This window comes from Catharus ustulatus, chromosome 4 (genome assembly GCF_009819885.2).
Source record: "Catharus ustulatus isolate bCatUst1 chromosome 4, bCatUst1.pri.v2, whole genome shotgun sequence".
Classification (NCBI taxonomy): domain Eukaryota; kingdom Metazoa; phylum Chordata; class Aves; order Passeriformes; family Turdidae; genus Catharus; species Catharus ustulatus.
The window spans coordinates 36,160,513-36,179,549 of record NC_046224.1 but is presented as its reverse complement, the minus strand read 5'-3'; the positions used below and the strand labels follow the sequence as shown (position 1 = coordinate 36,179,549).

The 19,037-nt window shown below is 39.6% G+C and overlaps 1 protein-coding gene across 1 annotated transcript in view; it reads left to right on the top strand.

Moving 5' to 3' along the window:
- The window catches only part of LOC116995251 (V-type proton ATPase subunit S1), a 52,024-nt gene that overhangs the window by 21,631 nt on the left and 11,356 nt on the right, over positions 1-19,037 (top strand). The window contains exons 7-8 of the mRNA XM_033057760.2: positions 17,163-17,404; positions 17,988-18,041. Coding sequence (XP_032913651.1) covers positions 17,163-17,404; positions 17,988-18,041 — 296 coding nt within the window. The remainder of the gene's footprint in view (positions 1-17,162; positions 17,405-17,987; positions 18,042-19,037) is intronic.

The following is a 19,037-nucleotide window of genomic DNA, read 5'->3' as shown; positions in this document are numbered from 1 at the left end:
GCAGCTGAAGCATTTTTAAATAATTAATGTATTTTAAGATGTTCTACATCTCTAAAATATAAGCAATTTAAACTTTTCTCAATTGTATAAATTTAATTTGAAGCATTTTTTGGCCCCTCACAATAGCTTTAAGTTATTTCAGTGCATTCAAGGTTATCAGCTTCTGTACACAGCTAGAAAAGCCAAAGCAGAATGTACTTTTTGAAGGTTCATCACTCTGTATTTGCATATAACCTCTCCTTGGTATGTATTGCATATCTTTGGCTGTGCTTGAACTGCAGAAGGTATGAACTGTTTCATAATCATAACTGAAAATACTAGCTCCCTTTGCTTAAACTATAAAGACTATATTGCATGATCTATAAATTACAGGATCACTCCCCAGTGACAGCCAAGAGCAATATATATAAGAAGTAAAAGGCTTTAATCATGTTGAGAATGATTTTCAAATGCACTATGTGAACTGTATAGCTATCATTCACTATAGAAGATTTTGCATTCATCTAGTGGCCTTATTCTCTGTGATAAAGGAAATTAGCTTTAGGTATTACACTTTATTAAAAAAAGAAAGGTAATCTCCTTCTAGTTATGTAAATTAATTTTACACAATAATACTCCCAAAAATGCTGTTTTTGAGATGCTTCTCTTCTGAACACTCTACCACCTTGCTTTTGGGCTGTTTATAGCTTAATAACATTGCTATGTTATGTTTGTTTGTTCTTCCATTGTCTCAAGCAGAGAAAAATAGATGTGAGAAATCCATATATTAGAAGAGATTCCAGACTGATATTGGCTTCCCAGAAAGTGAATTAATGAGGAAAACTCACCTATGATTGAGCATCTTTTCTGATTTGATGAGCAAGAGCTATTTAGTTTAGTCAGTGCAAACACAAATGCCTTTAGGCTATTATAATTTATTACCCCAGTGCATGATGGAGATTTGTTCAGACTGGTTCTTGTTCTGTTCCAGTTTCAGGATGATTGGAGGGCTAGAGCACCTCTTTTATGGGGAAAGGCTAAGGGAATAGGGATTGTTCAGCCTGGGGAAGAGAAAGCTTCAAGGTGAACTAATTACTGTCCTTCCAGTACCTGAAGGCAAACTGCAGGAAAGCTGTAGAGAGGCTTTTTAACAAGAGGATGTAGTTATAGGAAAAAGGGGAATGGTTTTAAACTGAGTCAGTTTAGATTCAATATTAGGAAGAAATTCTTCACTGTGTGGGGGCCTGAAACAGGCCAATGCCCCATCCCAGGCTGGCTGATACACTTAGCAACCTGCTCTAGTGGAAGGTGTCCCTGCCCATGGCAATTGTCTTGGAACTAGATGACCTTTAATGTGCCTTTTAATTCAAGGCGTTCTATGATTCCATGATTTGAAGCTGGAAGATGGAATTAAGAATCTGAGACACCACTTGGTGACCTACTTGAAATGGTTTCACTAACCAGTTTTCACCTTGAAATGGTTTCACCACTATCTCATAAAGGAGCTGTCTTCCTCCAACAAGGCAACTGCTGAGTCTTGTGGCTCATGTTTTGAAATGTTTTTTCTTGTTTTTTCTGGCTGAGTTGGGGTGAGTTGGGATCTTTCTGACTGAGAGAGTAATTTGTATAATCTAATTCTGGGCAAGTGAAATCTAAACATCTGTATCTGAAGTCATCAACCAGGGCTCTCTTTACAATCAAGGGTTTTTAGGATATGATCCTTCTGCCTGTTTTTTAGGACACTTCTGCAGGATGAGGTGAAACTCACCCTTAAAGGCAGTCCTTGTGCTTAAGTTAGATCTTGACATGTACACATAGTCAGACAACTCTCACTCAACATTTTTCATCTTTTTTTCCATTAAAAACCAGAAACTTTGAAAATCGTCTGTTAGCTTATTTTTCTTCATGGGAACCAAACTCCTCTGCAGTCCTTGTTCTTCTCTTTCATCAGCAGTTCTCATGAATATATGAATTTCTGTGTTCTTGAGGAGTTTGATCATGGTCACACTCTGCTTTGCTTTCTTCTGGCAAGCTTTTTGGCTTATGGTTGTAATGCATAATTTTACCTTGCTGTTGTAATTGGAGAGGTTAAAAACCTGCAATGATTTAAAGATACGCTTCAGATCTCATCAAGTTCCCCATCCTTCCATTCATCATAGGTGTCCTTGTAACATTTTTGCTAGTTTTCATCTGAAACTGCACGACAGTTTTATAGTTGTTATCTTTTCTCAGTGAGATTGAATGCTGAGGGACCACATATTGCTAAGAGGAGATTTATGGCTATGTGCCAGCTGATACTCATTTTGTTGACTCCACTTTTTACAGATGAATTGTGAAATGCTGCTTAAATTTTCTGTACTGCCTCAACTTTTTCAGAGAGCTTGTTACCATCAGCTTTGGACTCCTTTCTACAAGCTGTCTGCTCTAGTTGATGTTTCTGTGTGTTGAGTCTTTGATACCACTCAGAGCCAAGCAGTATGAGCTATAGGAACTTTTTACAGGCAGAAGTAACATTGGAATCTGTCACACAAGTGGTTACTTTTGACACTTAAAAAATGTCTCTTGGAAATACCTTCAGGTGCTATTGCTGTGCACCCCAGCTGAAAGGAGTATGAAAACTTTTATCTGCTTTGACAAGTGTTTGTGGTTATGTTTTCTTTGTTTCTGCCTTCTAACACATTTTTTAAAAATGCATCATATTTTGCTCTGCTGCATCATCCACTTACATCCAGGTCCCCTCTTTTTTTTGACTATTCAGTTTACCACTCCAAGGAGACTAAATGCTGCAACAGCCACTCCACTGACTTCACAGTTTCTGGCTAATGGAATGCTTTTGACCATTTAATATACTCAAACATTACATAATGTGAGCTTTCCCATGAATAAACATTAGAAAAATGTTTATAATGCCGTTTCAGGAGCTGCAGTGTAGATTAAATATCCTCACACATCCTTGAGTACAGGAATTGCCTTATTCATTTTGTCTTCTATTTTTACATTGGAAGGAGCAGTTGTAGTTTGGCACAGTATAATAAAGCATTGGTGTTTCCAGCCTAAAAGAAGAAAAGGAATTCTTTATCCTTTAGTCCTTTCCTCTCCCCACTTAATGAATGCTGTTATAATAAAACATTAACTTGTAGATGAAGAACATACATTTGATTATTTCCTAGCAAACTCCATTTTGAGATTTTTTTCTGACATGGGTATTTTTAAATGACTACAAAAGAGCTGCTTGAGACAGGCAGGCTGAAACCAATTAGTTGTTGCTCTAGATGAACAAACATTTAGCCAAATTAGTTTAAAAAACTGAGTGATGAAAATGTGAGAGATTCTTCTTAGCAATTCTTTATGGTTCATTCCATGTGTTAGTGGGGAATTCAGAGAAATAACTAGTTTTTTACCTTTAGACTTTGCACCACAGCAAGTTAAGATTCACTTACTTTAAACATTTTTCAACTTTAGCTTACATTTTGTAATATATTTATATGTACGTATGTTTATGCACTTCACTGCTAAATGAAGGGCAGCGTGGACTCAAGTTACTATTTTTATCTGATCAAAACACATTTGTTATTTTTGGATGCTAAGTTTTTAAGGCGTAGATGAAACCTGTACAGATGTTCCATGTAGATCAAATCAGAAAGGTTAATTTATTTTGCTTTTCAAACTAAGGACAAAGAAGAAAATTGAGGTGGAGGAGGTATGGTGTAGAACTGGGCAGTTGAGGATGAATTGTGTCTTAGGACTAAAATTTACCAGAAGTTTGTAAAGTGCAGGGATAAAAATTACAATCAGTATTCTAAAACATAGAGTCATATATAAGCAGAAGTTATAAACATATTAATGCAGAATGAAATTAAGGTATAAGGGTAAAATAGGGTAGATTAAATGGAATGTATAACTGTAAACAAATCATATTTATATGACATGTTGGTAGGCATACTAAACACTTTCTGGAAGGAAGGTGCCTAGTTATAAAAAGTATTGGAGTGACAGACTAGAGCTGTAAAGGACTGCTGTTGGGTCTTAAAGGAATTCTGAATTCTAGGAGACAAAGATAAATATTCTGAGAATCCTGGAGACCTAGTCTAAGAACAGTCTTTGAAGACTGAGGCTGAATGCAATATCCAAGTGATACGTCTTTAACATAAGGGTTAAAATAATCCATCTATCTGTGATTTGATAAATAATCTCCACTGAGTATGTTGACTGACACTTCTTATATCTGGAATTCAAACTGCTTGAACACAACATATTAAAAGGTCAGACTATATGTTGAAAAAGCGTTTCTCCCCTCACCCTCCTCCCCACGTGTCATAATTAACAGAGCGAAAGAGGTGAGGCTATAAAAAGTAATGGTCATTCTTCAGAAAGCATAGTTCTATATGATACAGAAAATTAAAAGGAATATCAATTCTTGCAAATTTAGTTCAGTATCACATGGCAGATCTCAGAGAAATATTATGCACAATACCCAAAAGCTGTTCATAAAAACACATTAGACAGGAATTCTTTCAGAGAGTACTGGATGCAATAAAAAAGAGGAATGCAGAAAAATGAGTGACAATGCAAAGCCAAAAGGCCTGTGCATTGTTCATTGCTGTGGTAGCACATAAGTTCTCACTTCAAACACTTTTTCAACAGTCATTGAGCTTCAAAACATTTTGCTTCTACTCCATTAGCAATAGAAGAGATTTCAGAATGAATCAATAAAATCTATTGTGTCATATCATCAAGGTCATATATTATTCATCTAAGTTTGAACTAAAATAAGAAACTGCTGAACTGTCATCATGATTTCTAATTTACAATTTTTGAATTAGGGTTTTTATACTATATATGAAAATTAAAAAATAGTTTAGGCTTCATCACAGAGGAGCAGGATATTTTAAGTGTGATGTGGGGCTTGAAAAGAGGCTCCATATGTCTGGAGAAGTACTTCCAGGAAACCTACCTTGCAGAGTGGCAAAAATGGTTGAAACTGTAGTCATAAATGTGTGGATCTATGAAGAAAATACAATGTGGTTTCAGTGTTTTCTAAGAGGCATAGGATGTGCATAGTGACTGTGTTGCTAAAGTAAAAAGGGTAAAAAAGTAGAATTAGTTGGTAGCAGAAGCAAAATCTTTAAAGGTAGGAAACAAAGGATAAAAATAAAGGATTCATGTTCACAGTGGGGAGTATTTGCCAGTAGAACTCTGTGGGGATTGATGTTGATGCCTGTGCTGTTCAGCAGTCATTAGTATGGGAAGGGGGCTGAAATCCAAAGGTGCCAGAGTTTGCTGATGTACTGACAAGTTGGAGAAACCACTAAGTGATAAAAAGACAGATACAATCCAGTCTGCAGAAAAGTAACATGTAGAGAAAACCTTAAATATGCATATTACACTGTAGTGAGTGACTGCTATTTCTCAGAAGAGGAATTGAAGTACAAATGTGGGTAGATCTCTTGGAACATCCCAGCAGTCAGCAGTAGGATGAATAGCAAGCATTTGGAAAGGAGGAGAACAAAGCAGCTTCAGTTCTAAGCCCTTACTGAGTGCAAGTCTGACAGTGGAATAGTGCGTGTGGTTCTGGCCACCCCATCTCCAAAGGATACAGTAAAATTATATGATTAAAATATTTCAACTAGGAAAAGTGAGAGAAATTCAAGGGGGAACTAATAAATAAAACTGCCACTTACATGGACAGGCTGAACAAGAAATATTACTCATTGTCTCTGGAAAATATTCATGACAATCACTACTCGGACCATAACACGGGAATTCAGGGGCAGCAAAATCCTTTATAGAAAAAAACTGAACTATTTTTGGATGACAAAAGCAGACAGATTTCAATGATTACATAAACTAATGGAAGAAATATAAGAAAGATGGGTAGAAAGAAGACCCTATTACACGTGTTGATTTGAATGCAACCTTTTGCCCTTAAGGTTTCTAACCCAAAGATTGCAGAAATCAAAGAGGGCATCGTAGGACAAGTATTGTTTGTATTTACCCTTTCCTTATTTCAGCTGCCAGTTACTATCAGGAGCTCTGGCTGTGAGCTAGGTGGACCTTTGCCCTCACCAAGTTTAGCTGGTCTCATGTCTTGGCAGTGGAAGCTTGGGATATTGACTGAGAATTTCTCTGGGACAGGAGTGTGAAAAGTAATATGTAACTTATTTAACTAAAGGCCAAGAGCCTGAAGAGGCAGCCAACAGAATAAGCAAAGCTCCACTATAAGAAGCTCACAGACTTTCCTCATGCTTGCCTATTAGGTTATTGTAGAACTGCCACCTGTGAAAATGAAAATAATTGCCACATCATAAAAAAAGCCTGCTGCACGTAAATCATTGTTCTGCAGACAGCCAGGAAATCCATAAGGAGAAGCAACTGTGTCAGCTGAAAATTGGGTCGGTGGCAGCTCAAGCTTGGTGCAGTCTTCCCTACTTCAGTACACTGAAAGAGGCTGAATTCTCAAGATCCTGTGATAAAGCATCTGCAAATTGACTCTGGGAGCACTGAATCTTTTCACTGCTACTGGTTAGCACAGAGACTTGAGTCTTCAGTGCCTTCTCCTGACACCAAAGCCCATTGGCATGACCTTTTTCACAGGGAGATATATGTTCCCATTTTAGGGAAGCACAGAGTTAGAAGTGGGAAATGATTCCATTGACCCAGAGGATGACTGTGTTTGTGAATCCCCCCATGAGATGCCTGGGGCTGAAAGCCAGGAGCTGAGAGATGTGTGGCTCTATGGTTGGGTGGCCTCTGCATGTGGTCAGAGCAAGCCTTACCCTAAATACCTGCCTGCAGAGCTGCTTGTCTTCCTTCCCTCCGTAGGAAATTAAACTAAAGCTTGTAAAAGCTGCAATTACAGTGTTGCCCTGCGTACTGAAACCACCACTTTTATCCTGTATCATTTATTCTGTACTGCAGCCTCTGTTGTCTATGCTAGAGAAAGTGCTATTAGAGGAACAAAGACACACTTTGCTAACACAGGACATAAAAATTTTCTCTTAATAGTAAAATGCGGATCACATATCCTGGGGAAGTGTGAGATCTGATGGCAGAATAACAAAGCCCTAAGTTTTAGTGCAAGCAGTCTGTAATGCAGCTAGGACTAGTTAGAAGAAACCTGGATTATTTAATTGTAGCTTCAAGTGAAATTTTGTATTCTGTCTTTCTTTTCCCTTTATAAAAAATTCAAAAAAAAATTATTTTCTTTATGTAGTGCCACAGAAAGTTTGAACTTAAGTGTTTTGTGACAGGAAGACATTTTGTTGTGGTGTTCTAGATCTGCTCTATTTATGCATGTAGCAGCTGTGTTTTCCTCTAATTTTTAACTCTTACCCTGAATGTGATTCCCTGAAGTATTAGTTTGTTCAAAGACATAAACTAATGATTTGTTGCCATTTGAAAAAGCAAAGAGGGGCCATCATTATTCATACATAGTCATTATGTATACAAAACCATGGAATCATTAAGGTTGGAAAAGACCTCCAGGATCAGAGTCCAACTGTCAAACTATGCAGCCACTTAATCTCCTAAGTGCAGCGTGCATGCCTCTAAAGTTAGGATAAAGTAATGGAATTTTCAAACATATTTGTGATTTTAGCTGAGGAATATATCTTTCCTTTAGGGATGGATATTGAAATGTTCTCTCTAAAAGTTACTTTTATTAAATCCTAAAGGCTTTTCCATAAAAATCTGTGAACCTGGAATTTCGTGCAAGTCTCTTTTAGAAGTTTTTGCATTAGGACACTAAGCATACAAAGCTAAGAAGTAGCCAGGATGTTAATAAAAGGTTAATAGAATGTTAATGCAGTGTTTTGGTATTGAAACACAGAGCTTATTTCTTTCTGAGGACTGTGTTACCCATTCCTGCTAGCTGACAAATTTAAATTGCAGCAGATTTCAGTCAACTACTACATTATATCTTTCCTTTTAGAAAGCTGTCTAATTAGAAAATCGACTGATTAAAGAAAGCTGTGGTATTAATATCCCTTTGGGAAACAGTCCTGTATGGTCAGACTCTTGTACAGTCACCTGTGCTAGTAGCATTAAAAGTGCAGCAGAGCTCGAGGCAGTGGTGGGAGAGCTCTGGGACTTGCCAGTGCCCCCCTGGGCTGCTGGCTGGGGGTGCTGGAAGAGCCAAATTTGCCCTGCACGAGGTTGACAAGTCGTTGTTTCTTCTGGGATCCCACCTGGTATCGTAGCACTGTTGTGACCCAAGCAGGCCTCCAACTTCTCCAGCCTCACATGGGAGTCTTTGTTATTGAGAATGAAATTATGAATGTTATGAAATGTATGAATGTTATGAAATGTTATTATGAATGTCCTTAGTGTCACTGGTAGGCCAGAAAAAAAGGCAAGAAACTAATCCCTTTCCTGACAAAATGCCACAGATATATTTTTTGAATTTGTTAATGGAAGCATTGCTTTGAAAGCTGTACATAAAGCGGTGCCTGACATTAAATTTGGTATTACATGGAATATTTTGTTCTCATTCTGTCTTTTCTATTTTATGAAGACCTCAATGTTTACAATTTTATTTTTAAAAATGCAACTATTATTCTGTAATTTGATTTTTGATTTAGACCAATTGATTTCCTAGATTGATATTTAATGAATCAGAAGAAGTATATTCTGTTTTAAGTGCACTACAGGATGAAAGTTAAACCTCAGTTATTTTAACAGCTAGATATCTCTTCTTCTGGGGCTTTCAGCCAAATCATTTGCAAAATTCTGCAACAGAATAGGGAGGATGTCTTGCCTTATGTTAAGCAGAAGTATTGGAAGGTGAATGTTGGAAACTGCTGTGCCTTCTTGCTGTTAAAAACTCCTTCCTTCTCCCCAATACATGATTTCCTTATGACCCTAAAAATATTCCTTGCTCCTGATCCTCAGTTCTCAGAAACTGAACTTCCAGCAGGAGGAACTGACTGTAGTTGAACCAAATCCCCAGCCAGGCTTGCCATTACCAGGCATTGAGGCTTGGATAAGGTGCAAGAACAGCAATAGGCATCATGCTGCTAAAGCAATCCCACAAGAATGCTGGAAGGAAGTTGGTGTTTGTTCTCTGATAAGCCTCACCTTATCAATTTCCATTTTCCAAGGTTTCATATCAAAACATCCTGACAAGGATCCATAACTAGCAGACACTGAGGTGGTTGTTCCACCTAACTGTTGGGAAAGATTGCATGCTTTGGTCTCATTTTGGGTTATTTGATCAGATAGAGACTGGTAGGAGATAAAGGAAATTGTGGTTCATGACATTGGCTGAGGTGTGTTAACTAAAAGATTTAACTAGATTTTGGTGGAAACAGGTCTATTTTGTGAAAAACTTGGAAGAAAGGTTTGTCAAGAGAAACAAAAGTATGGAAATCTTGAAGAAAAGCATGGATATTATTTCTAAGATTAGCTTTGTCTAGACTTTCTGATGTTGATTTCATTTATATATATACCCCTTGTGGCTTACATACCCTACTGTCAGAAAAATTATATGGATATTAAGTGCAAGAAAGCAGAGTAGAAACTAAAAACCTTTTTATAGATTTTCTGTGGAAAAAATGCTTGTTTTAACTTACCTGTCAAAAGATCAAATTTGCTAGATTTATTGGCCAGTTTTGCAGATTAGTCCTCCAAAGTCCTGCAGGATCCAAATATTAAGTAGAGAAAGGGAAAATTTTGAGGGTCTTCAGATTTTTAATTTCACTGTGACTAGCCTACATCTGGGACAAACAGTGCTGGCAATTCTCCCAGCACTATGAGTAACACACTTTGGCTCCTGTCTGCATTTTTCAATTAAGTAACCCACCAGACCCCTGCGCAACCTCTGTCCAACTCTCACTGCATAGCTGTTCCATTTTATTGCAGCAATTCCTCCATCCTTTTTCACATCTCCCATAGCAACTTGAATTTTACATATGGATATAAGAAAGGGAGGAAAACAACCAGTTGGAAGTGGGTATTCCCCTAGCAGTCTAAAAATTATGCAAAATCTGTAGCTTCTTTTATCTCTGTGACAGAATTGCCTGAAACAGGGCCCAAAATCTAATGCTCAGCCTGGGGACATTGGCATCAGCAAATATTTCTTGAATGATACATCTGGTAGATTCCTTTCAGGATTCATTTTGTTTTACAAGGCAAGTTCTTAATATATTTTTTTCCCCTTTTGTACTTTGCTTGCAAAATCTAATTTACCAAAAAGGTGTAAGCTCCAACACTTTTGATGATGGCCAATGCATTGTTTTCATTGAAATAATTGTGTTTGGGTTATTTGTCCTAACTGAAATTTAAGGTAATGAATTAAGTGTAGTAGCGCCTTCCAACTGCTATTCCAGCTTATAAATACAGTAGTTTCACGAATACAAGCCGCACGGATTATAAGCCGCACCCCCGGTGCCTCGACAATGTTGCTGTCTTTGTCAATAGATAAGCCGCACCCCGAATATTAGCCGCACTTTCGTTCGTCGCGAGAATCCGTGCGCAGCTTTCACAAATTGGCCAATTAGTAAGAGGATCGCGGCATAGCGGGCTTTACTGGCTCGGGGCGGGGCCAGGCAGGCTCGGCCCGCTCATGGTTGCCGACGGGGCCGGGCGGCCCAGCTCAGCGCCACGGCTCGGCGGGGCTGGCCGGGTGGTGCTGCCGCCGCCGCCGGGCTCGCTGGCCCCCCTCTCCCGTCAGCACCGCCCCGCTGCCGCGTTCGCTCGCCCGGCTGGCAGGGCTGCCGCCGCCAGGCTCGCCGTCCGCCCCGCTGCCGCTTTCGCTCGCCCCGCTGCCGCTTTCGCTCGCCCCGCGCCGCGCCCGCCCCGCGCCGCGCCCGCCCCGCGCCGCGGCGCTTTCGCGGCTCGCGGTTCGCGGCTCGCGGCTCGCGGCTCGCGGCTCGCGGTTCGCGGCGGCGCTTTCGCGGCTCGCGGTTCGCGGCTCGCGGTTCGCGGCGGCGCTTTCGCGGCTCGCGGTTCGCGGCTCGCGGTTCGCGGCTCGCGGCTCGTGGCGGCGCTTTCGCGGCTCGCGGTTCGCGGCTCGCGGCGGCGCTTTCGCGAGCGCCGCTTTCGCTCGCCCCGCCGGCAGGGCTGCCGCCGCCGCCACCAGGCTCGCCGGCCGCCCCCTCCCGTCTGCACCGCCGCCGCGTTTCCTCGCCCTGGCCGGCACTGCAGGCCCCCGCACTGCCGGGCTCCCCCACGCTGCTGGCCCCGATTATGCTGGGCTTCCCCCGCTGCCAGGCAGCCCCACCCGCCGGCCTTCCTGCTTCTGCCATGCTCCCCTGCACTGCTAGCCCCAGTTCTCCCGGGCTCCCCCGCCCTGCTGGCTCCGGCTCTGCCGCCCGCCCCCGACACTGCTGGCCCCGCCTCTGCCAGGCTTTCCCACCTCTGCCGGGGCCGGCCGGGCTCCAGCTTGGCTTGGGGCTGCCGCGGGCTCTCACTTCCGTGTTGGCAGCTTTTAGAATTTTGTTAATAGATTAGCCGCCCCGGAATATTAGCCGCACTTCCGGGTTTCCACCAAAATTTTGGTCAAATTGGTGCGGCTTGTATTCGTGAAATTACTGTATTCTGTTTTACTTAATAAAATCAGTATATTTTTATAAATTCCTGCTCTTTCTTAGGTTAGATGAAAAAGTTTGTTATAAAAATCCATTGAAAATTGTAGCAAGAAAATAACAGGAAATATACATTTCTTCAGAAAATGGGGTCTGCATTTACAGATGTTCTTGAATATTTCATCCATTGTCTTATTTTAAAGACTTTCAAGTGGGATTGTTTTCACAAGTGCTGCATGACACCACCTTGCTCTTCTCTGGGTTCTGTTGCTTGCATGGTCTCTGCAAACTCTCTTGTCTCTGCACACAGGCACAGAGTAGTTCCATTCTCTGTAAATGACAGTCAAGAGATCTTTAATCCATCCCAGTGCTGCTAAAGAGCAGGCCTGTGAGGAATCAATCCTAGCCATGAATATGTGAGATATACTGCAGACTGTGTTTATGCAGTCCACCGAACTGAGCAGCATAGTTAACACTGCGGTTTTATTGTCTCTTCTAGCAGAAGGTCTTCACGTGCTTGCTCATGACTTGGGTATTCTCCACAAGTCACAGCAGTTCTATCAATTATAAAAGAGAACATTGTGATTTACAGTGAGATCATTGTGTCTTAATGTAAGACATACATTTTGACTTTAACATTTGTGTCCCAGCCTTGTTTTTGTGAAAACACAAGTGAGTGATGCAGAATACCAGGTACAAGCTGGGTGTCACAGTTGCCAGGCCATTTGGCTTGCTGGTACAAATGTGCCTGGTTCAACAGGGAAGCCATCAGATACTAATGTGAGACACTAAGGTTGGTCACATATCCTGTGAGGCACTAAAATGATAGTAATCATTGTTAATAAATGAATGCACATTTCTGGGCATTCTTTTTTTACCTACTTCATCAGATTAATAATAGAAGCTGGAAATAGAGGTCAAGGATTCTTCTGGGAAAAATATCAATATGCTATTGAAATTTATTCTGGTGTCTTGTTTAGGCTTACAAATGTTGTACAAATAAGTAAAATAGGGCTGGAAGGGACCCCGAAGATCATCCAGTTCGAATCCTCATGCCATGAGCAGAGACATTCTCAAGTACTGCAGCTTGCTCTGAGCCCTGACCAACCTGGCTTAAACACTTCTAGGTCTGAGGCAACCACAAGTCAGCCTAGAGGGGAGTTAAAAACAAAATCCCAAAATGTTAGAAATCATAAAAATGTAAGCAGTTAAAACTTTGAAAAATAGAGATAATTGGTAACTCTGCTTAATGTTCTAGATTTTGACAGCTTAAAACACTGTTATGCTACTGTCTTCACTGACAGGTGAATTAAATAAGTCCCATCAAATATATTTCTGTTTGCTGCATGTGTGATTTTGTAAACTTGACACGACAAAGAACATTTTTTACAGTTATACCAAGTTCTAATGCTTGCCTTTCAAATTGTTGACCTTTAGCAGTGAGATTGCCTTCATCACAGATTCGTGATACACTATCCATCAGGAAGGTGGATGTATTAGCAGGGATGGTGGTGATGCTATCCTTAGTGAGACCATGATGCCACATCAAATAGAAAACATGGAGGAAAACTGATCTGTTTGTGTGGGAAGGAATATACAATGAAAATGTCAGAAAAAGCATTTGAAATGTGCTGATACTTGGCTGGGATGTGGATGCTGGGTGGCTTCTAATATGCCACAGCCAAACCCCAGAAAGAACCATGATCTGCCATTCTGCAGTACCCCTCCACTGAGCACATGGCAGCCTCCTAGTGTCATTTTTTAAAGGATATCTTGAAAAAAAATAAAAAAATATTTTGATGGTCCCTGTTAAAGCAAATTGAGAAAATGCAAGCATACATTTTTTTTGTATCCTGTGAGAAGAATTACAGTTGGTACATGATATGTTGGTGCAGCTCCATCTACCAAACCCAAAATCTAGTTCAGATAAAAGGTATTTGTCTTTGTGGTGTTACTGTAGGAGTTGCAGCACCTGCCCTCCCTTCCTTGGACCTTGCATTTCATGATTTAGGCCATCATATGTGATCCAAAAACATTCTTTATCCTAATTTTTACAATGTATTTGAAACTACATACATTCTGTAAATATTTTCAGGTTCTTTTCTTCATTTGTGCTACACTTAGCAATGTTAATAAACAATATCTGACTCTAAAATGGCTACTTATTTTTTTTTAGTAGAAGCTAGGATTCTTATGTGGTTTTGCAATACTAACAACTGGCTTAATCAGGTTGTGACTAAAATTGGAAAAATTGCCATTTGGCATCCAAGTCAGGTATATAGAGAGAACACACTGTAGTCCACAATGCGGTGTGGATGTATGGACTAAACTAAGGTGCAGCCTAAAAAGAGAAAGGGAATGGACCTTTCTGCCTACTCACGTCCCTCCTTGAAAGTACAGAAATACCTTTCCAATAAGAGCAGCAATCCCACAGAGACAATGTGGTCCAAAATCTGTGCTGTTAGAAATTAAAAGAAGCAGCAAGGACCACCAGGAGAGTTTTCTTATTCTTGATGTGCGCATCTTAACACAGCAATAAGAAGTCAAGAAACAAAAGATTGAAACAGAAGACACAATCATCTGTTGAACTGATATTCAGAAATCCCATCTTGTAACTAGTGTAAAATGTAGTCTGTTTCTGTTGCTCATTGCCATTCATCATTTCAGCAAACGGAAGTTTCATTTTCATGTATTTGGTATGGTTCTCATATGTGTTTACAACTATTTGATTTATATTTGTTTTTAACTATAGTTTCAAATGTATAAAATGGCCCCAAATCTTTTTTCTTGTCTCTAGCCACTCTGTGTTGGAAGAGCCAACAAAACTGTGGCAACAACAACAAAACGAGTAATTTTGGATGTAAGATCTGTTTGCTTTGAAAAATATTTGTATGTTGGTGTGTCAAAATGTTACCAGATCTGCTTGCTTTCTTGTTTTCAATAGAAATTATTCTGAATTAGGAGGCTTGAAAAACAGATCAAAGGGAAGAAGTTTGTTCAGGCTACCTCTATCGCAGGTTCAGTTAGTAATTACACATTCCATTGTGGTCTAGGAAAGTGTAAGCAACACCCTTTCTTTTTCCTTTCTGTACGTGATTTAATCAGGTCTTGCTGTTGTTCTCTGCTTGACTGAGATCAAAAATGCTGTTGATAAATTCAGAGAATAAGATAGTGATTCTCACATCTCTCAGTTTGGATTTGGTGAAGGAGAAGGGCACGCTGAACGGCAGAATCAAATGTGGTTTAATGATTGGCAGCATTTCTGCCATGTATTTTTCCAAATAATGTAACTTGATTTACAGTAATTCAGGGTAAATATAATCCATTTGTCAAGGAAGTGGCTTGTAATTTATAGTTTAGCATGAAATATATGACATAGGATAATGATTTTGTAAGCTCATGTTTGTGCAGCAACAAAAGAAAAAGAAAATATTCCTTAAACAGAGAAACAGGGATATCGTTGGGAAACTCTCAGCTGCCTGCTGCAGTATCCTGGAAGGAGCAGCTGCTACCCTCAGGTCTCCAGTGGGTTCCAGGCTGGGCTGTTTCAGAGATCCTCCTTCCATCGTGAAGACTAATTTGTTTTAAATCTCTCTCTGATTTTGAGTGTGCTTAATTCACAGAATCACAGAATATGCTGAGTCGGAAGCAGATTGAGGGATCCCATTAATGCTCGTTTACCCAAGTTTTGGCACACCACCTCATTGCTCATCACTGGACAGCCTGGTTTTGTTCCTTTCCTCCCTCCAAGTTAGTTTAAAGTTTTTTCCTCAAGCCCTACTAGCTCCTGGGCTAGAGCTCTTTTTCCCCTCTGAGACAGGTGCATCCTGTCAGGTGTCAGTGAACCACATGTTGAGTAGAATATCCCGTAGTCAACAAACACAAAATTCCCTCTGACACCAGCGTTGGAGCCATGCATTGACCTGATGGATCTGCCCATCCCTATCAAACTAGTGGGTTTCTTTGTCTCTGAAAGCCATTCTTTCCAGGTTTACACTCTTTTGCTCCATATGCTTTCTGAGAGAGACAAGCGAATCTGTATGTAAGAGCTCATGGTAAAGTACTGCTCAGAGAGCAGTAGAAATAAAGCTGTAGTCTTATGATTATATTTTAATAGGTTTCTTTTTATTTTAAGGTACTTCAACCTAATCCCCCAAGTTATCCCAGTTACAGTATCCAATGTAGCATTGTTTTCAGCTGTTAGCAGGTGGTTTTTAAAGCCCTCTTTAGATGATACATGGGGCCCACATAGTGAAGTCAATAGTTCGACAGGATATAATTTAGACTTCAGCTTTTCCTCTCAGTTTGAAATAAAATGATTACATTTCAGGAAAACCTAAGGAAAGTTTTAAAGTTTTATATCAAAAGTTGAATATTTTCTTTTGTTGTACCCTCTTCTTTTAAAGAAAATGGTATTCATTTAAAATAATGCTTGTTCTGATGTATTTGAAAAGGCACTACTCTGAATTAAAAAGAAATTCATAATGTATGCATGTATGGGCGGGGAAGGTCGCATTCTTCGCTGGAGCATTTAGTCAAAGGGTTTTAATGGAGCCCATTCTGCTTAATTGATAGAATGAGGTATCTAAAAGGACAAGCTGTAAATAACAGATGGCCAATAGCATTTACAGAGCAGCTGTTAAGGTGACAAAATCTTCTGGGGCTCCTCTCCACAGGCAGGTTATGAAGTGATAATATAGTCTCTATTTCAGACTGGAAAATGCTGCTTGACTGTCTTTAAACCCATGAAAAGTAGTTCTGGGCAATAACTCCACATAATTACAGTTCTGGTAACCCTTGTAACCCTTGTGATGCCTTTCATTTCTTGTACCCTAGAGTTATGTAAGGGTAGAGGCCACTTGTAGCATACAAAGTTGTAAAGCTGACAATGGGACTCAAAAATAGGTGGAAGATCTCATATATGAGTAGAGTAAGAAGTGAAGAGTGAGATAAGAACAGAATGAATTTGTTGTGTGATAAGGTAAGGTTGCTTCAACTGTTGGTATCTGTGGGGCTACTTTACCAAGGATGCCCTGGGCATGTTTTTTAAAAGCATTACCTATTAAATGGAATTCCTGGAAATATCCTAAAAGCAGATGTGTCTCGGAGTTCACCACATAGGCCAAATGAGCAAAGGTCTTCTTATCCAGAAGCCATCAGAAGAGTCAAAAAATAAGTAGCTAAGTAGACTGCTCTCATGCTTATTAAAATAAAGACTGCAAAAACTGTTACTTAAGGAGAGAGTGTCACTGAACTAGGTAGTTGAAATTTTCTTTTGATTATATTGCAGAAAAAAAGAGGTATATTCGTGTATTCAGTATATTCGTGCATTCAGTATATTCGTGTGGGAGAAAAAAAAATTCTTCTACCTTTTAGCATAAATGAATACTATTGTCTTAAGGCAACACCACCAACATTGTTTTGCATTCATTTGCCTAGTTGGTGGTTCTTATTTTCACCTTTGGACATGTGGCCACGGGAACTTAGGTTAACATTGCTTCATTAGCCTCCACATCACCAGTTAAATAGACAGGCAGTAACAAATATTGAGTTTGATTGAGGATTTAAAAACAGGTGCTCATAGCACAGAATGGTGAAAGTCCGTTTCCAGCTGAAATGACTCTTACAAAGGGATGAATTGTTAATGTGTTGTTATTCCAGATTTCTAGAAGAACTGATGTGGTGTCAGAATTAAGACGACAATTAATGGCTGCTGAGGAAGAAGACAGTTTATCATATCCTCCTCTGAATGTGACCACTGGAAATAATTCATGCATCCTTTTTTATGCTAGTAATTTCAGCCTCAAAGCCAGCAGTTCAGTTTTAATAGATTTGACAAATGCAACATTTTTAGCAGAGAATGTGGATGTTTCTGCCTCTGAGTGCTCAGACAGCAACACAACGTGAGTAGCATAAGAAATTTCATATCATAATGCATGTAATTCTGAAAACTATCAGAAATGTTACAACGTAAAATCAGTGCTATTTTAATTTTATTCTTCTAAAGCATTCAAAAATTTTAAAAAATGTATTCTTAAAAGAAAAAAGTCAAGACCAAAAAATGTTCAGTTGAGGCCTCTTATTTTCATAATTTTTTTTTTCTATGTTCCCTACTTTCTTGTTTGTTTGTATTTGCTCCAAACAGGTTTCCCTGCACCTGATCTCACAATCACAAAAATCTCCACTGGCATTAATGAGATCATAACTTCATTCCCCTGAAGGGGAGTATTGCCAGTTACGATGTAGTAACTCAGCTAGAAGTACATTAATGAAACATGATCTCTGTTTTCCTTTACTTTGAAGCACCTGCTCTTGGGTAAATAAAACGCCAGAAATATTTAGTCATATTTTTCTATGTACTGAACCTTTGCTATATGACTTTTGTAATTGCCTAGTGATTTACAATGTATCCCTCAAATTGAAATGTCACAATGATCTAATTAAAGCTGACTAGTCTAACATTAAAAATCTGTTTCTTATTCTTAGGCTGTCATTAAAATACACAAAACCAGTGAATGGAATCAACAGCCTAGAGATAAGGTAACTTTTGATTTTTTTTAAATAGATCTTTTGTGGTTTACAATACCTGCTAGTAAATTAGGAGCAAAAAATAGGGGTGAAGTTAAATGAAAATATTTTTAAATTTATTATTTGCTTTCTCTTCTGAGGAGTCATGATGCAGGAAAACAATTGTATAGTCTTTATACAGAAAATACATTAATATGCTCAGGTACAGTTCTGAAAAGGAAAACATCCATGCTGTAGGGTGCTGATATATGCAGCTTCCTGTTTTACTAATAGGATCTGTCCACAGTCATCTCAGGTAAATCTAACTGTGATTTATAAAAACTTGGAGGGGTTGAAGCCTACCTGCATGGCCAGGGCTGCATTGAGTCCTAATGTGGATTGCCAGTGCACTCTGTTAGTGCTTACTTGTAGTTAATGAGGGGTGGAAAAAGTTTTAAAATCTCTACTGCTCCATGGGTGGTGACAAGACCTTATTTCTCCTACCATGACAAGAAAAAATAAAAGATAGGGAATTGGAAGACCTGGGAAGAAAAATCAAAGGGAGAATTATAGAATTGTTTACACTGCAAAATATCTTTTTGATCATTGAATCCAATCTTTAACCCGGTGCTGCCAAGTCCACCACTAAACCATGTCCTCAGTGCGACATCTTCTAAATATCTTCAAGGATGGAGACTCAAGTCACTTGCCAGGGGAACCTCTTCCAAGGTCTGACAACCCTTTAACTGAAGAAATTTTTCCTAATATCCAACCTAAACCTCCCTGGTGCAATTTGAGGCCATTTCCTCTTGTTCTATGTCTCCTTACTTAGGAGAGGAAACTAAGCCTCACCTCACTACAACCTCTTATCACATTGTTGTAGAGATTAATAAGGTCCCCCCTGAGCTTCCTCACCTCCAGGCTAAACACCTCCAGCTCCCTCAGCCACCCCTTGTGCCTCAGGACTTGTGCGCCAACCCCTTCCTCAGCTTTGTTGCCCTTCCATGGACATGCTCTGGTACCTCAATG